Source organism: Cololabis saira, chromosome 9, assembly GCF_033807715.1.
Source record: "Cololabis saira isolate AMF1-May2022 chromosome 9, fColSai1.1, whole genome shotgun sequence".
NCBI lineage: Eukaryota > Metazoa > Chordata > Actinopteri > Beloniformes > Belonidae > Cololabis > Cololabis saira.
The window spans coordinates 24,685,948-24,709,043 of record NC_084595.1 but is presented as its reverse complement, the minus strand read 5'-3'; the positions used below and the strand labels follow the sequence as shown (position 1 = coordinate 24,709,043).

The window sequence follows — 23,096 nt, the reverse complement described above, 5'->3', positions numbered from 1 at the left end:
TTTCCACCGTCCAGAGACTTCCGGCCAACGCTGATGCGGAACTTGCTCGTCTTTACAGCCTAGGGCTGCTAAAAACAGCGATATATACACGTATATATATGCATATATGTGTATATATGCCTCCGCGACTTTATAAAACCACAGGCTATACAATGCGATAAGGGTTACCTCCAATACTGAAGAAGAAACAGAAGTTTGGAGGGCGTTTGAAGAGGTATACCGGTGCTCCCTCACATGCAGGGCAACGTGTGGAGTGTTTATGGTCTTAACACTTTAGATTAGTCTGGCATTTGTTTTGTGTGTTTTGCAAGAACATTTAAAGCCACGCAGAGAGCTTAGCGATGTTAAATTACAGCCACAGCTGTTGTGCTCTCAGCAAACACACAGTGCATGCATATAAGAGCACGTATAATAGAAGAACTATGTTATTATCGTGTTTTTTGTTTGAGAGCCATCAGCACTTTAAATGAGTGTAAAATTAAAAAAACACACCAATCCATAAGAATAAATCCTGGTGAAATCATACAGACACTGCAAATGTAATTCTACTCTGCCTTGCTTTTATTTCTATTTTTAATTTATTTTATTTTATTTAGCCTATGGCATTTTGTTTATTGTGGCACAAAATGGAGAAGTGCTCCAAATTTCATTTTATGTCTGACATCCAATGACAAAATTTTTTTTCTATTCTATTCTGATACGGTAATTTTACGAGTTCATTCAAAACCACACTGGAAATTATTTATTCCAGTGGAAAACTCAAAGAAAACTCAAATATCATATCTAAAAAAATTAGAATATTCTGGGAATCTTAATCTTAAACTGTAAGCCATAATCAGCAATATTAAAATAATAAAAGGCTTGCAATATTTCAGTTGATTTGTAATGAATCCAGAATGTATGACATTTTTGTTTTTTTAATTGCATTACAGAAAATAAAGGACTTTATCACAATATTCTAATTTTCTGAGACAGTCCTGTATATATTGTATCTGCTTTTTGTGTATGCATCAACCTCTACTTATCTGTCAAAAAAAAAAGAAAGCAACACTAATTGTGAGCATATTGTAATTGTGTTCCTTCTTCGTTCATTTGTCACAGGTGACGGGAGTAAACCAGAGTTGCAGAGGTTTACCATCGTTTCAAAAGTGGTCCTGATATTAGCCTGGTCCAATGCTGGTGTGGAGAGCGTTTCCTGTGGTAGGACTTAACAAGAGCAAGACCCGGAACAGCCTGGCCCTAGATGGATCGCTGTCTCCAGTGATGACAATAACGATGGCTATGGAGTGATGAATGGGAGTCATCGCCAGAGATCTTCAGGGTCTCCAAGGAAGCCACAGGCCAGTAAGACCAACCAGGCAGAACTTGAGGTTGTTCCTCAGCTTTTTGTGTTTGTGCTAGGCATTTTTATGTAAAGATACTTTTGATTGAAATGTGTTTTGCAACATGTTGCACATCTGCATATTATTTAAGCATTTGATTTTTTTTTTTGTCTTCATCTTTAAATTTTTCTCCTTGTTAAGTCTCTTCTGGACCCAGTGGTGGGAAAATGTTTTGAATTAAGAATAAATGTCCCTCACTAGCTAATCTTTGACTAAACATACATCATGAAAAGCTCTTTAAAATGCAACAATTAAACAAAACTTCCCATTTAGTGTCAGTCTAGAGGTTGTTTAATACCAATTGGAATATATCCAACCATGAACTTGGCTTTTTGGAAAAGCTGGCAGCCCTGTGCACATTCGTATGTACATTTGAATGTTTATTTGGATTATCTGAATGTTTTTATATTCCTTCTGACTTTATTAAATAGTCCCTCACTGAAGGTCAAAAATAAAAAACAGGATTTTCACAACTTTAAGACAGTGGCTTTCAAATCAAAGTACGGTATACACCTTCATGGGGCTTTTGAGTCTTAATACCAGTTGTGTCATTTCTTTTTTTTTTTCTTGTTTCATCTCCCACAATTTAAATATGCTTATTGTCACACAGGTTCGGCCCCTGGACCAGCTGAAATCCAGCCATGCCTCTGTTTCGGGCTTTGGATCACTGGGGAAAGGCCCAGCAGGGCTGGAGGAGACAGAGGAAGATGAAACACAGCAGCTCCTGGAGGACAGACGAAAATGGTTCGGTCCGCTCGCTGACACACATGTGCCTGCAAAGTGTGGCTGACAACATGAAGGAAGTGTGGGTGAAAGACTACGCTGACAACTACCTGGATCAATACTCATTTACATACATCATGGGACCTTTCAATGTACTGCGTGAGTTTGTGCGGGTTTAAAGAAAGTTCCTACTACTTGAGATTTTAAGTGAAGAATTATTTATGTGGGGAAAAAAGGAGATTCAAATGTAATTCTGAAACTTGATTCTTCAACTTCTCCATAACTAGTTGAGAGTAAATGATTGAATCCTTATATAACAACCCCACTTCTTCCCTTTTAATCCGTCTGCAGCTGGCGACCTGGTGGAGGAGCTGACATGTCTTCTCTGCAGCAGAAAGGAGCTGTCTCGAGCTGCTCTCCACCTCCTGCTGGTCCCCCAGCTCAGAAGCTTGTCTCTGGACAGATGTCCTGGTCTGGTCACCCCTGCTCTCTGTACCCATGTTGCTGCTCGCTGTCAGGTAAAGAAAAATCAATCACCAGCAACTCTGTCCACTACAGGTTACATTTCAATCCTTCTGTCCAAATGTAAATAAAGACATCCGAAAGCCACAGGATTTCGTTTGGGTACATGTTATCAATATATTTGACAAAATGGGGATGTTTTCTTCCAATACTAAATATCAACAATACTATGTTTATGTCTGTAACATTTTAAAGGCATTTCCTAATGAAAATGGTCAGTAGGGAATATTCAATTTAAAAAAACCAACCCACAACCACTGTACGATGTTGCCGCCATCAATCAATCAATCACATTTTATTTGTATGGCACCTTTCATCCAGATACATAAAATACAAAGTGCTTAACATTTTGACTGAAAAATAAGCATAATAAAAACAAAAATAAAAACTTGGAGACCAATGCACACTGACATACAATATAGTTAATTAAAATGAAATAATGATGAAGGTTCATGAATTAAGGCTAAAAAATAATCAGTCCACAACGACAAAATATAATAATAATAAAAACATTACAAGAAATAGATCAATAAATAAAACAAATACCTCTAAAAAATGTTAAACAGAATAAAACTATAAAATGTGATGCTACATAAAAGCCAGACCAAAGAGATGAGTTTTTAGTCTACGTTTAAAAATGTCCACATTTCCAGCTCCTCTCAGATCTTCCGGCAGGCTGAAAGCATAGTGGCTAAAAGCAGCATCACCAAATCTTTTAGTTCTACTCTGTGGAACAGCTAGAAAGGAAAAGCCAGGGGATCTGAGGGGCCTTCCTGGTTCATAGAATAAAAACATCTCTGAAATATACTCTGGTGCAAGCCTATGTAGCGCTTTATAAACTAATAAAAGAACTTTAAAATCAACACGAAAACTAACAGGTAGCCAGTGTAAGGATTTTAAAATGGGCCTAATGTGTGCTCTCCTTCTGGTCTGAGTCAGAACTCGCGCATGGGTTGTGTATTGCAATGTCGGTCAGTACGTTCACATGCAGCGATTCAACCTGGTTGCAGATCTTATCACATAATGACATGCAGAAGATTGGATCACTTGTCTGATTATACATGCCGTTCTGAGATCAGACTGTATCAGATTGAATAAGCCACTGTAACCAGAGCATGGCTGACTCCGTGACGCTAGGTGGCGCTGTACCCAAGGTAACCATTTCAACAAAGAGCCACTTCCGGTTGACCTGTTTAACTCTTGCATCTGCCGTAGCAGTCTCCTCGTCGGACCAAAAATGAGTTCTTCCTGTAGAAATGTTTTGAAGAATTAAAGAATGGGTAAACACGCGCCGCCTCCTTTTCAACTACTGAGCATGCGTCGTCTCCTTTCACTTCCGGGTGAATCCCCTCCCCCGGGGGAAAACCCCACCCGGGGGAAATTCTCGAGCATGCGCAGACTGCAATATCTATGTCCCCGTACACATGGCGTTAACAACCTGGTTGCGACTGGCTTATCTAGGTGCTCCGAACTGGTTGATGAATCCGGCTTGACCAGGTTGACTTGACCTGGTTGAGGTGTTTACATGCAGTTTAAAAGTCGGAACGATGTCTGCAACCGATCTGCAACCAGGTTGAATCGCTGCATGTGAACGTACTGACTCAGTGTAACGACTATATTGAAAAGTGGAAAATGTAATGGTGTGATGTTCTTTTACCCTTGACGTTTGGTTTGAAGTTCCTCATTTGTGTGTCAGGGTCTTTGCAGTCTGGACCTGTCTGGAGCCCAGCAGCTTCCCTCCAGGGTCCTGTGTGAAACCCTCCACAGTCTACCTGCCCTGCGCTCACTCTCCTTGGCCGGTTTGCCGTGTGACAGGAGTGTAATCCTGACAGTTGTCCGCTGCTGCCGTTTCTTAAGACATCTAGACGTATCCCGCTGTCATTTGCTTTCCCCGGCTGCACTGCTTCCTCTCGGAGGTGGGCCTCTCTGTTCTCCCTCTGTCAGTCCCTCGGGCTTGTCTTCTGTTTCCTGCTCTGTTGATTCCTCCTCTCTTCCCCCAAACCTGTCTCCTCTCCCCCTCAGTAGTCTGCTGGCTATGGATATTGGGTTTGGGGAACAGGAGGGAGACCCGGTGGTAGGAGCTGCCTACCTCCTTCTCTCGCTGCCCTCCCTGGAAAGGGTTGCCATGGATCAGCTCGGACAGGCCTGCCGTCTCATCGAGCGTCGAGACTTTGACCAGGCAGACGAGTTTGCTGCCAGGGAGGGAGTTCCCAGGCTGAAGGAGTTGTGGAGGGAGAGGGTGCACAGGCAGCACAGCGACGGTGGGAGTACGAAGAAAAAAGGGACGCCAGTAGATAAAGATGAGAGTGAAGAGGAAGAGAGGATATTCTGGGAGGGAGAGGAATGTGACATTGAGGAAGATGCTAGTAATGAGGGGGCATCTTGCTCTTATAACCAAATAGAGGAAGAATATCAAGTTTTGTCACAGTCAGACCTGATTCTGAATCTGAGAAATGTCACGGGTGTTACTTGTAACTCTCTGAAAAGTTTAGGTCAGTTATGTCCGGGCATCAAATCCATGTCTGTGAACATGGATGCGTGTGTAGACGCATCTGTAGGTAGAAGCCAGGGGTCTTTGTTGGCCACAGGCATCCAGAGCTGGGCAGGAAAGCTGCAGAGTCTTTCTCTCATCTTCCCCAACCATATGTGGAGTCTTCTTCTTGCCTTGGAAGTTGCAGGCACCTCCTTGACCTCTCTCACACTGGAGGGAGTGAAAACCTGCCCCAGCACGCCCCTGATGAAGGTCCTCAGGGCCTGTCCCAGACTCAGAGAGCTGCTCATCTCTGCTGAGCCTCCCAACAGCCGACAGGTGGAACGTATGAATGATTTGTTACAACATGAGGATGATCAGCTGGAAGATCAGGACCTGCCAAAGCTGCCAGACCTCCACTCTCTCACGCTCAGGTCAGAATGATATAAAACCTGTTTGCATGAGTGGATTTAGTCTCTGTTGCTGTTTTATACTGCACACGTAGCCACAACTGACAAAACTATAACACGTTTGAAACAGAATGCGTTTCCTCAAAGACCTATTATAGATCAAACTAACAGTGAGGAGAATTTACTTCCATTAATGACTAATTGAGTATTTATAGTGACAGAATTTAACCTATGGGATTTATGACATTCATCTTTATTGTTTTTGGAGGGATCATCATCCTCTGCTGTACTGTCTGTATTATATCAACTTGTACTGCACCTATATATAAATATGACCAAACACACAAGGGAAAATTATTATTATTATTATTAATATTATTATTTTCAAATGACAGAGGATGGGAATAAACATAGGGAGCTAGAACAGTCTCATAATTGACAAATGCACAGGACAAGTTTTACAAATGCACAGACCGATTTGGGGGGGGAGAAAAAAAAATCGGGATTTAAAAAAAAAAAAATATATATAAATTTTTATTTTTTTTTCTTAAATCGATACTTGGATTTATGTATCGATAATCATTCCTACACATGTATATTGATAAAATATCGATATATCAATATTTTTAACCCACCCCTATTTGTGGATCGAGTCACGTCAGGGGAGTCTCAAAACTCACATGCAAATCCAGCGCAGCTCACAGACAAAAAAATGTTTGTAAATCAGGTTATATTTGTGTGTGCATCAAAAATACATTTGTATATCTTGTCCTACGCACGTGTGAATTCTTCTGTGCACGTGTGAAACGGTGTGTGTATTTGCAAATCGGTCTGTGCATTTGTCAATTATGAGACTGTTCTAGCTCCATATAAACAAGATTTTTATTCTTTGAAGACTTGGAAGAGCCTGCTGAGATCAGGAGCTACCTTAGTTCTTGTTTTTGCTGTGTATCACAACACTTAACCTACCTCAACATAAATCTACGACAGTTCATCCCATTTGATTTAGGAGTTTTGTCTTTGTGGTCACGAAACCACTTGCAGGTGTGATGTCACTCTCAGCACTTTTTGGTAAGCAAGGTTGTCCATCCAGTTTGGGTACCGGCCGACCCCCTGCCCTGTGTTTGGGGGGGTTTAAAGCCTCTCCCAGAGATCTTTGAGTGAGAAGAATATTTCATTTCATCTACTGATTCATTCGAGAATAGATTTTTCCCAAAGTGAGCTGGGTTAGGCTCTAGCAAATCCCCAGAACCCTAAATATGAATAAGCAGGTATAGATTATGGATGGATAGTTTGTGTAGCAGTAAACACAAAAGTTGTTTTTTTTTTGTGATGGAAAGCATTCAACTTTTTTTGACAAAATAAAATTAAAAAAACATTTTAAAAAAAATATGACCCACATTACAGAAAAGAAAAACTCCATAAAATCATAACATCAGAACAAAAAACCCTCAACATTTCTAAGAACACAACCTAATTCAGATGATGCAGTATTACAAGCGCACAGTTGTTTGGTTCTGTTTTGTTGTTGTACTGTGGTATGATGGATGAGTCAGTGACGAATATTGAGCTTGAAGTCAGATTTCCCCGTGAACATCAGGGGCCTGTACTACGAAGCGGGATTTGGGGTTAGCGAGGTAACTTCAGGTTTAACCCTGGGTTTTCAGGACTACGACGGTGGTTCACTTCTTACCGGGGTACATCGCCATGGTAACTTATGCTGAACAGCTAACCTGTTCCGGAGCAGGTTATGTTCGAGATACAGATCGCCGGGTATAAAAGCACCGCCCACTGACCAATCAGCTCTCTTGGAAAATGGCATGCCCTTTCGAAGAGAATCCAGTGGAGCTCGGTGCGCGGATCGTGAGAGGATCCCTCCTGTCTTCTTCTTGTCATTTTTTTTTCTGTTTGCTGCAAGTAATGTCAATGCTATTTCATTGTGCTTTTGTATACTGATATCATCCTAAAACAGAGAGTGATAGAAACACTAAAGCCTTGTACTTGTTGTACTTCTAAGATATGAAAGTGAGCCTACTTACCGCTTTGAATTATGTTTTTATATTTATTTTTTATTTGCTCCCATGTGCGTTTCACTCCGCTGGGGTTGCAGCTGAAGGAATGATGCTACAATTGTCATACACGCCATACGAATACATCTAAGCAACACATGCATTTAACAGAATAGACAACTGTAATTATAGTCAGATCTACTTATGCCCTAATGATGGGGCAGTGATGTTTATATCCCTATGAACTTACGCATTTCTACAGTCAGCGATCTTTTGCCAGCTGTCTTTCCTGCATTTTGCAGCTGCAACTGTGTTGCTTTTTGCCTGTATTATATGCCTATACTCATCATATTTCCGTAAAATTATTGTTTGCTCTTCGCTACTGAAATAAGCGGCTCTGACAGCGGACTTCTCCATGCTTGTGATTGGTCATGCGCTGAAAACACCGCCCCTTTTATGTGCACGCGCTCATATCCAGATTGGAGAAACCTGGGTTGATATACCGAGTTGATAACCACCGTCGTGTGACCGCTTAGCGTGATTGCAATTGTCCGGGTTAGTGAATCTGGATAAGGAAAAGATATCCTGGGTATGTTGAACTTGCTTCGTAGTACAGGCCCCAGGTCACCATGGTTACTAATTCAGAGCAAATAATGACTCCACAGCAGGTTTTGTTCAGAGAATAGTGTTAAATTGTGAGTTAAAATCACCTGTCAGTCATAGATTCTTTTCTGATGACAGTAGGCAGAGTCAGCACACGTCAGCTGGTCATTTACCATGGTTAGTAACATTAACAGGCCAGAAAACAAAAAACTGTCAGAACAACATACAGTATCAAAGTAACCCTCTTCATGTTTTGTTTGTTTTGTTTTTGTCTCTCTGCTGTCTGTAGTTTCTCCTATGATCACACCCAGAAGAAGCCGGCCATGTCCTGGATGTCCCTGAGGAAGGTGCTCGGTGTTCTCCTGAACGGTTCCACTTCACTGGAGAAGATCTCACTCGTGTCTCTGCCGTGCCCTCTGGACTTTGTTTTAATGAGTACGCTGCTCAGAGGGCACCACTTCCTTATGCCTTGTTTTGCAAATTCAGCAGGTTCATCCCCGTTGCCACTCCAACGGGTGCAATATATTGAGCTGATGCGAACAGATGTGTGTATGACAACTCTGAGAAGAATACTGTGGTGGAGCAAGAGGCTCGAGTATATGGATGTGAGTTGTTGCTGGCAAATCAACAAATCTGACTGGTTAGACTGCAAAAAGTTCAGTAAAGTTCAAGTTGTCTGGGAGTAGTAAAGACATTGCAGGGGTCTGTTACAAAAGTTGTAAAAGGTGGACAGAGTGTTATTATTCAGACAAATACGACAACACCTCTACACTGCCAGTGGCACAGTTATCACAAATTATAGTTTGCAATGCACACACAGATTAATCATTTAGATTTGCACTGATGTTACGCATTATGTCTTTAATACTTGATTTGAACTGAAATGCGACAATGTGTCGCATGCAGATGATACACAAATCTATATAACCATCTCACCATGAGACTATAATCCAATTCAAACATTGATCAAATCCACTAATCAAATTAAAGAGTGGATGTACCTAACTTTTCTTCAGTTAAATGAAGACCAAATGGAAATAATGATTTTTGGAGCCAAAGAAAAAAGATTAAACGTCAGCCCTCAGCTTCAAGAAATGAAGCTAAAGCCAGAGATCTGGGAGTGGTTCTAGACTCAGACCTGAATTTTAACAGCCACATTAAGACAGTAGTGAAGGCAGTCTATTATCACCTAGAGAACATATTAAGGATTAAAGGACTGATGTCTCAGCTGGGCTTAAAAATACTTGTCAATGCTTTTATCTTCAGTAGACTGGACTATTGTAACCCTGTTCTCGTGGGTCTCAGCTGCAGTCACTTCCAAACGCTGCTACCTGCGTGTTCACTAAGATCAAGAGAATTGACTGTATATCTCCAGTTCTTAGATCTTTATGTTGGCATCCTGTCTGTCACAGAATAGATGTTCAAATCCTGCTGTTGGTTTATAAATATCTGAATGGTCTCCGGCCAAAATACCTATCTGATCTTTTGGTCCATTATGAACCAGAACCTTCAGGCCGTCAGGGTCACACATACGGTACTTTCTGTACTCAAGAGTTTGAACCAGACACAGTGAGGTGCATTCAGCTTTTATGCCCCTCACCTGTGGAACAAAATCCCAGAATGCATCAGGGCAGCTGAAACTCACTTGTTTTAAGTCAAATTTGAAAACCTTTTTATTTTCCATTACATTTCGGTGATGTACCAAAATGCACTGTAACCCTTTATTTCTAGCATCTTATTTGTTTTGTTCTTTTTAACTTATGTCTTTGTATTTAATTCTGCTTTTAAACTCTTACTTTTAAGAGTTTAAAAAAATGCATACTTTTACATGCATTTTTAAAATGTATTAATGAAAAGCACTTTGAATTGTCTTATACTCAAAATGTACTATACAAATAAACTTGCCTTGCCTGTGGCATTGCAGGTTCTTGTACATAAAATGCGTGAGACACTCCAATAAATTTGCATGACAGCAAACAACCATGAATTGTATTTGATTTTATTTGTTTTTATTTTAAAACCTAAGTGCTTAGACCGGATGGTACCCAGATTAATATGTATTTTTAATAATAATTTTGCAATAAATACATAGTTGGGCAGCACTATATTGAATTTGGATATTTTTTGTGTTTTCTTGTTGTTTTATTTTTTTTTCTGGAATACTCCATAATTTACCTTATCGTTATGATTAATACTTAATTGCAATGTCAGTATAATTGTTAGGAACCTATGAAAAATATGTGATAATTTGCACATTGCTTCACTGTGCTGTGGCAAACGGCTGCATTTATAATATATGTGATAAAGCAAGGGGGGGAAACACTTTAATAAACACAGTTTGAAAGATAATAGATGATATAACTAAATTTATATCAGATGACCGTGGAAGAAAAAAGAGTGCAGTCGGTGTGGGAGAGAAACAATAAAGATGGATGGACAGGATCAAGTTTTTTTTTTACATAAGAAAATGTGGCGTTTATTTTCATCGTTCATGTAAAACTCCAGGCAGTAGGTGGCAGTAACGAGCCCTTATTGAAGTTGCCACACTATTAAGCGTAAAAGAAGAGGCCGGCATTTGTGAGTCGTTGGTTTTCCACATCTTGACAGCGCGATTTGTGACAGCAGGCACAAATGGCCAATCATATGTATTGTCTTGTCCGAAATGTTATGCAAAAACAGCACACGATGATTGATTTGCATGGACAGGGACTAAAAACGACATGAATTAGAAATGCACTGTTCTGTGGTGATATAGAACAGTGGCGGAGATACCTATGTGATTATTTTATGAGAACTGGTCTGTGAACGAGTGTCTAAAAGTATTATTTTTTTTAATGTAACAGATTACAGTGCATTAAAAATCTCAAAAGAGGAAGAGGAAGGCTTTGGCCGCTCGTCCAGGATTTGCTTACCATGGCGTTTGCTGATTCCGGGGGACGCGGGAGTTAAAATCAAACATCCCTGCTGGAGTCAACACCACGTCACTCACCGGGGACTCGTGCCAGCTATCCAGCGGCGATCATCTGGCCGCATAAAAATGATACTTTTCCCAACAAAAACGGACTTTCAGCCTTTTAGAAGGTAAGCATAGGGTCTTTTATGTCATACAAACACCCAGCTATAATGTCACGTTGCTGACGTCGGCCAGTATGCATCATTTTCCGACCATTAACTGTCTTTTTTTTAACGAAACTAGTAATGCTATAGTTACTTCAGTCAACCTGCGTCATGTGTAATAAAAGTGACTTGTTTCCAATTAGACTTACTTGCATCTATACTTTCTAGCCGTACATTAGCATCAATATATAAGTAAATTGGCTGTATCCAAATATCAGATATGTCAGATAACACCAGGCCTGTCTGGAGTTCAAAAGTCACTTTCAGATATTTGAGGGATTGATTGATTGATTGATTGATTGATTGATTGATTGAAGAATTTATTAGGAGAGTTGCATAGGATCAGGTACAGTTTCATGACAGCACAGATTCGCTGATACAAAGTCAACTAAAAGGCATTATTCCAAGAAAGCATTACACTTGTTTACATTGGAGACCTTTTTTAAACTCATATAACATTGAATGACATACAGGTAAGAAGCAGTACTTTGTTGGGAAGATTGTAAAAAAAAAAGAAAAGGGGGGAATTTACAGTTATTTTGCCCCGAGAGAGACTAAAAAGGTGATGAGACAAATAGAATAAGCTAGGTAATACAAAACAAAAGCAGAAAACAAAACAAAAAAACAAGAAACAATAATCAGAAGGAACAGCGGGATGTGCAGTAGAGGCTTTGATTATTCCCAGTTACGAGTATTATTCCCAGTTACGAGTACACAAATAGATACAGAATGTAACCACATTCCTCTCCATAAGGTCATGATAAGATCAGAGGAATCAAGGATGGAGCAGTGGAATAAGCCAACTCTTCTTCCTTCAGCTGACTGATTCATAAACCAAGAGGACAATCTGCACCATGGGAAGGTTGGTGTGGTAACATCTCTAGTCATTTGATACATTTACCCACCACATGTCTGTGACATGCACTTAACTGAGCTTTTTTTTTTTATTTGTTGACAGGATCAGCTTTTCATGCCTTTGCCCAGCCTCGTGGCATTTCAGCGTTTCCTCCCAGGTTCTTCCCCGGCTGCTGATACCTTCCTTCAGACAGCTGCTCTTCTTCGGCCTCGTGATTGGCCTCATAGGACTGCTCTACCTACTGCTAGTGGCTGGAAAAGGACATGCTAGTTGGATAACAAAGGATAATAACTTCCACAGGTACTCTTGTCTAAAATCCACTGTCCATGTGAAGATATTTTGCAGTGAATATTATGTTTGATATCAATCAATTGATCTACGGTGTTCGTAAGGCACCTGGCGAGAGTCACAGATGTGGACGTGACGGACACAAGCAACCCCGACCTGAACTACGGTCTGGTAGTGGACTGTGGCAGCAGTGGCTCCAGGATATTTGTGTACTGCTGGCCTCAGCACAACGGTAATCCGCATGAACTCCTGGATATCCGGCAAATGCGAGATCAGCACCGCAAGCCAGTGGTCATGAAGATCAAACCTGGTAAGATGCTGAGAGCTGGTTTTCTAATTAATTTAAAAATTGTTTAAAGGAGAAAATACAACCATTGTAACCCATTTTATACGTAAAGACTTAAGGATTACAAAATATTATGTAAGCATTTGGCACAGATTAAGAAACACTGTTTTGTACTCAATCTAAAATAATATTTTTGGTCTTCATTTGTTTTCCTGGCAGGTATTTCTGAATTGGCTAAAACACCAGAGAAAGCCAGTGATTATATATACCCACTTTTGAGCTTTGCAGCTCAGCACATTCCCAAACATAAGCACCAGGAAACACCCTTGTACATTCTGTGCACAGCTGGAATGAGAGTCCTACCAGAGAGGTAACAATGAGCTTAAATGAGCAAAACTGCAAAGTGTGCAAATGTATCTGCAGCAGGAGTTCAAGCCGCTGGCTTAAAGAGCTCTAATCTTAGTTAAACTTGCTGTATATTCTCTTTTTCTGTTTGCTTGTTCTCAGTCATCAAGAAGCACTTCTTGAGGATCTGCGCACAGATATCCCAGTCCACTTCAATTTCCTCTTCTCAGATTCCCATGTTGAGGTGATTTCTGGAAAGCAAGAAGGTAATTAAGTGGAACATTTACGAGCCTGATGTGATTATAGTTGGCATCTGATGCAATTACAGCCTTGTGGATATTTTGGACCTTAAAAAATGTTGACCATATTAATATGTTTAAGGAGCTTTGAATCATTGTTTCATGCTCACTGAAATATTTCCTGACAAATGTTGCTTTTTATTTAAAGTAGTACTTTAAAGTTTGTTTAACACAAGTGTATTAATTGGTTTTAGGTGTCTATGCATGGATTGGAATAAACTTTGTCCTTGGAAGGTTTAACCATGTGCAAAATGGTAAGGATTTGCACATCTTGAAATGAATGAATGTTTTGTTGTCTAGCAGCAGATGTGCTGCATGTTAACAGAGACATGGAGATTTACTTTTGAAGATCACAAGCCAGCAGTAGTACAGTACTCACATTTTGTTTCTTCATTCTTTGACACTCCCATCGGCCTACTGTCAATCACACAAGATGAGGAACATGAGGTGGAGGTGCACGTTCCAGGCAGTGATCAACAGGACACGCTGATGAGGAGGAGGACTGCTGGGGTCCTGGACATGGGTGGTGTTTCCACACAGATTGCATACGAAGTGCCCAAAACTGTAAGCTTTGCTTCTCCACAACAGGTTATTATCCACAACCAATTTTGTTTTTGTGCTGTCTTTGGTTTTTGTCACTCACTCTTGGTTCTCTTTCCAACTTCTGTCTCTTTGCACCATTTTTGTCCTGTGGAGGTGAAGTGCTTTCCATTCATCACTGTGAAGGCATACTGTAAGCTGGATGCATGACTCCATGGCAGGATTTAGCACTGGGAATATTCACTTCCTTGTGCTGAGACCACCAAATGCAGTGGACTGTGGTCATGTCAGGAATTTCTTTTAGTGTTGTAGACATGTATTTACTAGGAACAATGAGTGATATTTTACCGTTTACGATATACCGTCAAAAAAATTTCCCAAGGTAAGAGTTTGTCATCTCGCGGAAGGAAGGAAGGAAGGAAGGAAGGAAGGAAGGAAGGAAGGAAGGAAGGAAGGAAGGAAGGAAGGAAGGAAGGAAGGAAGGAAGGAAGGAAGGAAGGAAGGAAGGAAGGAAGGAAGGAAGGAAGGAAGGAAGGAAGGAAGGAAGGAAGGAAGGAAGGAAGGAAGGAAGGAAGGAAGGAAGGAAGGAAGGAAGGAAGGAAGGAAGGAAGGAAGGAAGGAAGGAAGGAAGGAAGGAAGGAAGGAAGGAAGGAAGGAAGGAAGGAAGGAAGGAAGGAAGGAAGGAAGGAAGGAAGGAAGGAAGGAAGGAAGGAAGGAAGGAAGGAAGGAAGGAAGGAAGGAAGGAAGGAAGGAAGGAAGGAAGGAAGGAGAGAGAGAGAGAGCAGGAGGAAGGAAGGAAGGAAGGAGAGAGCAGGAGGAAGGAAGGAAGGAAGGGAAAAAAGAAGGAAGGAGAGAGCAGGAGGAAGGAAGGAAGGAAGGGAAAAAAGAAGGAAGGAGAGAGCAGGAGGAAAGAAGGAAGGAAGGGAAAAAAGAAGGAAGGAGAGAGCAGGAGGAAGGAAGGAAGGAAGGGAAAAAAGAAGGAAGGAGAGAGCAGGAGGAAGGAAGGAAGGAAGGGAAAAAAGAAGGAAGGAGAGAGCAGGAGGAAGGAAGGAAGGAAGGGAAAAAAGAAGGAAGGAGAGAGCAGGAGGAAAGAAGGAAGGAAGGGAAAAAAGAAGGAAGGAGAGAGCAGGAGGAAAGAAGGAAGGAAGGGAAAAAAGAAGGAAGGAGAGAGCAGGAGGAAAGAAGGAAGGAAGGGAAAAAAGAAGGAAGGAGAGAGCAGGAGGAAAGAAATGAGCAAGAAAGAAAGAACGATAAATTCCCATTGATGACGTTTAGTAGCATTTAGTATTCTTTTAGAGATTCTTTTTGGGGGCTCCAAAGACTGAATGTGGTGATAGATTTATAGTTACAAAGGGGGAGTTGAATTGGTATTTTTTTATCGGGATAAATGCCAGAAATTATTGTGATACATTTTTTAGTCCATACTGCCCATCCCTAGTATTTACATCAGCAGACCTTCCATACTTGCTCTTGTTTTTTTAGACATGTTGATATATTCTCATTTTGTTAGTTAGAATCATGGATGCATCCAATGAGAAATAACAATATTTGTCTTTTCTCATATGTAACCATTAACATGTGTACGGTAACTTGTGCAATGCAATGATGATTGTACGTTTTTGTGTGAATATTAAGCCTATATAGAGTTGTATGAGGGTGTATTGATTTCTCATTGCTGATTTGTGTTTGTAGGAGGAAGTTGCCAAGAACTTACTGGCTGAGTTCAACCTGGGGTGTGATGCGCATCGGACAGAGCACGTTTATCGTGTTTACGTGTCCACCTTCTTGGGTTTCGGAGGGAACGCGGCGCGCCAAAGATACGAGGAGAGCCTCATCAGAAATACAGCCGCTCGAAACAAGTGAGGTCCTTTCGCCAGGAGCTTTACCTTGATTTTGATCCTCACAATGCTCTGAGCATGCCATCATGTTTGCTGCTCTGTTCAGGCTTTTAGGCGGGCATGTCGGAGAGACAGCGGAGTCTCCCCTCCTGGACCCTTGTCTTCCCATCGACATGCCGGATCATATCGGACCGTCCACCCAGACGGTCTACCTTCGAGGCACAGGAGACTTTGACAAGTGTCGACAACTTCTCCAGCCATTCCTCAACCGCACCAATGACACCCAGACCTCCCTCAGCGGCATCTACCAGCCCGCAATCGACTACCAGAACAGCCAGTTTTACGGCTTCTCAGAATTTTATTACTGCACAGAGGATGTGCTGCGTATGGGAGGGGATTATAATGCTTCTAAATATGTCCAGGCCGCCAAGGTAAGTACAATAAAACAATAAAACCATTTTTCAGCTCAAAAGTAGTTGCCACCTGTAGGTATTTTTAGTTTGATGTGTTCAAGATACAACTGTTTTGTTATTCAAAACCATTCCACTCTTTTATGCCGATGTCTTTTTAAGATTCTATAAAAGAAGATGAAATGACGGTTGTATGTGACTGGCCTTTTAATTGTATTTGTGCATTGAAGGTGTCATTTTGATAGCATAATTATAGGAAGAAATGGAGAGCAGAGAAACAATCCTGATGTTGTAGTTTCACATTACCAGGGTTACTGTGCCACCCAGTGGAAGACGCTAAAGGAGCGCTTTGACTCCGGCTTGTATGCCTCACATGCAGATTTCCCCAGACTTAAGTAAGTTGTGTAAAATTATCAAACCATTACTGAAGCAAAAAATGGGTGCCACAAAGTCTGTATGTTTGTCTACAGGTACCAGTGTTTTAAATCAGCGTGGATGCATGAAGTATTACACTCTGGTTTCTCCTTCCCGAGCGACTACAAAAACCTGAAGACTGCTCTGCTGGTTTATGATAAAGAAGTCCAGTGGACTCTTGGGGCTATACTTTACAGAACACGGTTTCTACCTTTGAGGTAAGATGGACTCTCTTTTGTGCGTGACCAACCTTTCGTCCAGTTACGAATCAAATCTTGATTTCAATCCGGAAAAAAAAAAGAATTCCCTGAAATCCAGTCTTGTAAAACCTGTTCTTCAATATGTGTGGAGACACAGTTAGTTAATCTACACTGTAATAATAGCTTGCTCTGACGTCACCCTTGAGAGCGACAAACAATGATCAGCATTTAAAGAAACTGTGGCATTTTAATCAGTTGGACACCTTTGTTTAAACATGTCATAGCTGTGACGTTCAAAGGTTTATCAAACTTGGATTAAGTTTCATCTGATAGACAAAAAAGCATTGCCACTACCCACTACTATAAAAGAACTTCCAACACGTCCAGCTAAAAGAAAATAATGACCATCAGTCATGTATAAGACTTCTATACCTTCACCTTTAGTTTACATTTCACTGTACCAAACCTGTTAGTAGGTATGTGACTCACTGGCTTTTTGTTTGTTATGATCTTTCAAGAACTCACTTGACATTTATGTGGAAACAGTTGCCAATCATTGTTACCTTACTAAGTGAGTGCTGGAGCACACACTTTCAAATTTCCTTCATTTGGATCTCTGCATCAGTAAAATTTCACGACTGTGTCTTGTGTAGTTGCAGTTCTGTTGAGCTGGTAAAGTCTCACTGAGACCTGGTGGAGTACTCATACTCGCCTTTGTGGGAGTTCCCACTACAGGAGCACACAAGCTGAGGACAATAAATATCATGCTTATAAGAGCAAGTGTTCCTGATTCAGTTTGTTTTGCGTCAGAATGAAATTTAACAGGTTTGAACCTAATAATGGGCTCCGCAGATGATCACTGCAGCAAGCCTCTAGTTATTTACATGTAATGAACAGACTGCTTATTCTCTGTTCACATGCTTGTTTGTTCAATCCTGAACTGTGCAGATTATTTTTGTTTTGGCCTCTTCCAGGGACATTCAGAAAGAAGGTCTGAAAGGAGCACACTCTCACTGGAGGCACAACTTCTCCTTCCTCAACAACCACTACTTATTCCTGGCGTGTTTCTTTATCGTTTTACTGTCCATTATGCTGTACTTACTGCGGCTCCGACGCATTCATCGGCGTGTGGCTCAGCGCTACACTCCCTCCTCTGTCCCGTGGATGGAAAAAGGTCTCGGCTCGCCAACACTCCCCATCAACCTCTAAGCTGCGTACAGGCTGGACCGCATCTATGCATCCAAGGGTGTGGTTATAAATGGTATTGCATTTGGACAACTGGGAGAAATGGAGATATATATATATATATATATATATATATATATATATATATATATATATATAATTTTTTTTTTGCCTGCAATATACTTTGTCAAAAGTGAACTGCCTCTCTATGTCTTCTTTTAATTTATAATTACAAACACTATGGTACTTTCCCGTCTAATCGGTACACACAAACACCTGCACACACAACATTGATATTTCAGTGTTGGTTAGATATATTGATCTTTTTTTGTTAAATATGTGTGTATTTGCCTTTATGCCTTGCCACATATGTGTGCTCACAACTGTTTTTTTATTGGGTTTTTTTCAATTCTCATAGTTTTCACGCATTTATTTCTACAGAAACCACAAATGCAATATGATTTATACTTAGGAGGTAGAAGCACTTTGTAATGCAGTCGACCTGCATGTTTCAGCTGGAATGTTTTTGTTTTTTTTGTTTGTGTATGTCTTACCCAAACACTTCTGTATTTTTATGTTGCAAGACAAAAAAAGCTTTATTAGCTACACTAGTGCAATATGTGTCTTGTCACTGTTTGGAAACTCCCCAAAAAACCCACATGACCTTTTGACAAGAGCACCCATCTCTCTCAAAGCCCCACTGAAACTCTTTGGGTTGTCTTAGCATCAGGTTAGATACCATTGAATTAAGTTGAGCTTCATTGTCAGACGTAGTCTGGTCACTGGTGGGAGGTTGTTGTAAATGAGCACACATGCCCCATTATTTCAGTGAAAAACAGTTTAGTAAAAATGTTTTCAGAGATGAATGTGAAAGAACAGTTGTAAAACTGCGGTACACTAATAAAGGTTTTATTGGATATTTGTCTGCTTGTTTTATGAGAAAGATCAGATTACATAGGTGATATTTTTATTTAATCTGAGTGAATCTGAATGTTTCAAGTTAAGTGCTGCCTGAAGACATCTGCCAATGTTCACAATGACCACATGAGGCCCGCATCAGATGTACCATGAGAGAGGTTTTTTGTGCTTTTTTTCATGAAAACTTGACTTTTATTTCTACAGAATGGGACAGTACACTGAGCATTGTGGAGCCTCGAGACTGAAATCCATCAAGTTATTTCTAAATCAACCAAAAGAAATGGCTAAACATTGGATTTTCATTTAATTCAAGAGGAAATAAAGAGAACCCAATTAAAAAATGCTAATATTACACCTGTCAAGATGTGCCCCAGCTGTACCATAAGGAAATGTTTCTTAAACCTTATCTGTAGCACAGCTGCAGGAAACTGGACAAAAGGGTGTTTGACCGTAAACTACTACAAGGTAATCTGCAGTGAGAAAAAAAAAAACTGCTGTGTCATGCTTAGTCTTCAGACAGTCTTCAAAAGTATTCAGTTTTTGTGATATGTGCTGATATTCAGCTCGATCAATGTGTCGAATGACCAGTGCAATACTGCCAATCATGCAGCTTCAAGCAACTTTATCATTAAAAAAAGTATGGCTTAAAACAATAGATTGTTATTTAATTCAAGAAAAAAGAAAATAGTAATAATTATAGACTTGGTTCGGGAGAAGATGAGTGAGTGAGTTATGTCTTTTAGCTAACAATTTTAATTCCAAAAAAGACAGTCAAAGCCTGATCTCTGTGACTAATTTTCCAACATGTAGCGAAAAGAGATAGAGGCTTCGGAGAGACGGGTATTGATGCTCACCAGACTGCAAAATTATACAAAACCATCTCTTAAGTGTTTGGACTCCACCAATAAGCCAGTCAGACAGAAGGTCCCGGAAACAACACTGACTTGTGTTAACGTGTAGTGTTGTGTAGTGAGTAAAGCACTTCACTCCAAAAAGAGCAGTGCCACCAGACTGATCTTTGATAAGATCATATAAACAAGAATGTTTAGAGATCAAAGAGATACAACTTTAATTTTTTAAGAAAAAGTGATAGGTATGCAGAAAAACATTGCTTTCCAGTAAAAACCCTCTATCCTGTTTCTGTGAAACATTCCTGATTTGGAAACATGGTTTGGGTTGCTTTTGCTGCAATTGAGTTGGAACAGTTTGTCCTCAGTGAACAACTTGTGAATTCTTTATTACACAGGTAAAACAGCAAATATTTCAACACACCTTGTCTGTGAACTGATCCTTACAATAAAACTGTGTACTGCAGTAAAACTCTGACTTTAAGCACATGCAATAAGCGCTATTCATCCGCTCTACTCTACCACTTACAAGAAGAATGAAGTTAATGTTTTTCATCAGCCATGTCAAAAGTTACTTTGACATGGCCGCTGTCAAATTACTAAAAAAAAAAAAAAAATAATACATATATATATATATATATATATATATATATATATATATATATATACTACAACTCCCAGCATTCCTTGGCTCACCTCCTCATGGACTGCACCTGTGCCCTCATCACCCTCCTCTTTTTCACCTGTTATCCTGCCAACTAACACCCTGCACGCTCCCAGCTCATCGTGTAGTATTGTTTGTTTCACATTACTTGTGAGTTTCAGCCTCCAACAACTTCAGTCTGCAAGTGTCTTTTTGTGCAGTGTTTTCTTTTAAACCCCTACTTTAGTCATGTCTGCGCTTGTGTCCAATGCTGTTTTAAAACCCTGACGCTCTTAGGTTTTGTGTGACAATATTTATGCAAAGTATTAAAAATTCCTGGGAGCTCACAGCCCCTTGGACATTACTTCATATTTAAGCCTACAGTCTCTCATGTTATCAGCTCCCATATTTACTTACTCCTGATTCAACATTCAGACTGACTGCATATGGTAGTACATTATTACTTACTGACAGCAAAGGCTTTTTGACAAAGACTAACCACAACCATATTTTACAGTTTTCAGAACATCATCCTTTTGTATTTCCAGATGTCATGTCTCATGTCTTCCACGTGGAAATCATTGCAGTGTGTCAGTGGTAACTACAAGCATTAACACAGATTTGTTCCAAAAATACTATACATGTTATCAAATCTTACTTTAGATAATCTTGGCAGTGTCATTATAAAACATGCCTCTTTAATCCAGAGTTTTCATGTGACAGCAGTAAACCACAGGGGGGCTCTTAAGCGTGCTTTAGTGTAAATATTTCCACAGAGGAACGGGATTTTAATACACCCAAGTTTTATAGTGTGTCCTATGCTGTGGGGTAAAATCAGGATCATATTGCTGCTATCATTATGAGTGATGTTTCTTACCTAATAAAGCAGGATGGAACAAGCAGCTTTTTAAAGCCTGAATTATGGTTCCGCGTTAAAACGACGCAGCGCCTACGCCGTAGGGACGGCGTAGCCTACGGCGGTGACGCGCACCTTACGGTGCCCGTCGCCGCGTACCGTACGCCGTAAGTGCTGCGTTGGTGTAACGCTGAACCATAAATCAGCCTTAAGACGCGAGGCTCCTGTACTGCTGAGTCATTGACGTGTCGTAGCGCCTTTTACAGCCAGTATCCAGCCAAACTTCTTCCTGTAAATAATAAAAAAAACTTTCATTCCTGTCCTCTCCCTGTTTTCTTATCTTTACAGAATAAAATTATTTACAATCAAATTTATTGGCCAGCAAAAAAAAGAAGAAAAAATGTGAAATTTAAACCCCTGACTTGCAACATGAGACAGCAAGTCACAGCCAAAAAACACTGAATAATTAATAATAAATGAAATGAATCTGGCCTTATTAAAGTAATTGGTGTTCAACAGTCCACTTGTAGCAGTCTTATCATTTGCAATCAATTTGCATTTAAGACTGAATGTGGGGTAATAATGTTATACTTCTTGTTCAAGAGCTGGAACTAAAGCATAGATGTGGTGTATTTGTTTGATAAGAGACTCTGGTCTTCACTCCAGGCTATTTCACATGACTTTTCCCGTATTTGCAGGAGGGATGGTGGTAGCAGATCAGTATATACAATTACAGTATAACTGGGTTGCAGGTGAAGGAGTTTGTGCTGTGTATTTAGTGCATACTGAATGTATGACTTTGTGTGTGTTGTTTTTCCAAATAAATCGCACTGTATTTTGGTTGCTTTTGCTCCACTACTTGTATTTCAGAGCAATATTTATGAATTCATGTACAACTATGTACATGTATAATAAAGCATTATAATATATGACACCAGAAAATTGTTAGAAGGATTTTGTTACCATTATTTTTGAGTTAAGAGTACATATGTAGGTATATATGGGTGTATGCGTATGTATGGGTATATATATATATATATATATATATATATATATATATATATATATATATATATATATATATATATATATATATATATGTTTTGTGTGTGTGTGTGTGTGTGTGTGTGTGTGTGTGTGTGTGTGTGTGTGTGTGTGTGTGTGTGTGTGTGTGTAAGTAGATACTGTATATACAGCAGAGAGACATAGATATAGAGACAGTATAGTGTAAATAAGTATATTTATATAAATATTTATATGGGCATGTGTGTACAATTATATAGAAATATTCAACTATGTGTATGTATGTATGGGTAGTGTGTGAGTATAATTACAATATTTAATAATAATACTGTTATTTAGCAGTGTGAGTACAGTGTGTCAGTATTTATAAATACAGGTTAAATGATTAGTAAATGAGGGTAGGATTAAATAAGTTTACACTTCTTCCTACTCCTTTGTTTGTGAATTGTTGCTTTTTACATGTACAAAAATAAAAAAATAAAAAAAATAAAAAATAAATTAATAAAAAATCAAGAGTTAAATATTTACATAAATCTCATATTTACGTCAGCAGTTGATATACATTTTCCCCATTTTTTCTTTATTTTTTTTGTATAAAAGTGCAAAGAAACCACATTTATCATTTTGTGACCAAAAAATAAAAGGCATCACAATATCTTTAGAGTGTAAGATAAAAAGACCACACCTGCTTATCTACTGAAACAGCAGGGTGACTTCACTACTATCCTGCCCATTATAAAAAACTTTTTGCAGCACATTTCGCAAGAGGAATGTATTACAGCAACTTTTCATTGGTCGATCAAGACAAGACTCCGCCCACTAAATCCGTTTGCTGGACGCCTATTGGTCAATTCCCCCCGACTGTGCTACGTCACACAGGCGCTAGAAACCCCACCAGCAAGTAGTGATGA

General features: G+C 39.8%; 2 protein-coding genes across 4 annotated transcripts; both read left to right on the top strand.

The window, feature by feature from the left end:
- The first annotated feature begins 32 nt into the window (after window positions 1–32).
- Window positions 33–10,164, top strand: si:ch211-214j8.12 (uncharacterized protein LOC100000539 homolog). 2 transcript variants are annotated; one of them, XM_061728925.1, is made up of 6 exons: window positions 33–214; window positions 1,102–1,344; window positions 1,993–2,264; window positions 2,457–2,623; window positions 4,324–5,531; window positions 8,409–10,164. In XM_061728925.1, the coding sequence occupies exons 3-6, from the start codon at window positions 2,024–2,026 to the stop codon at window positions 8,803–8,805; spliced, it is 2,013 nt and encodes a 670-aa protein (XP_061584909.1). In that variant the 5' UTR covers window positions 33–214; window positions 1,102–1,344; window positions 1,993–2,023; the 3' UTR covers window positions 8,806–10,164. The 2 variants fall into 2 exon arrangements, with proteins under 2 accessions (XP_061584909.1, XP_061584910.1); XM_061728926.1 differs by having other exon boundaries at window positions 1,102–1,370.
- A 906-nt stretch (window positions 10,165–11,070) lies between these two features.
- On the top strand, window positions 11,071–18,050 carry entpd4 (ectonucleoside triphosphate diphosphohydrolase 4). Of its 2 annotated transcripts, none has more exons than XM_061728924.1 (13): window positions 11,071–11,200; window positions 11,991–12,098; window positions 12,195–12,392; window positions 12,485–12,690; window positions 12,886–13,036; window positions 13,174–13,277; window positions 13,505–13,564; window positions 13,744–13,874; window positions 15,543–15,709; window positions 15,795–16,119; window positions 16,408–16,493; window positions 16,569–16,730; window positions 17,687–18,050. In XM_061728924.1, the coding sequence occupies exons 2-13, from the start codon at window positions 12,091–12,093 to the stop codon at window positions 17,919–17,921; spliced, it is 1,833 nt and encodes a 610-aa protein (XP_061584908.1). In that variant the 5' UTR covers window positions 11,071–11,200; window positions 11,991–12,090; the 3' UTR covers window positions 17,922–18,050. The 2 variants fall into 2 exon arrangements, with proteins under 2 accessions (XP_061584908.1, XP_061584907.1); XM_061728923.1 differs by having other exon boundaries at window positions 13,744–13,898.
- Window positions 18,051–23,096: the final 5,046 nt, after the last annotated feature.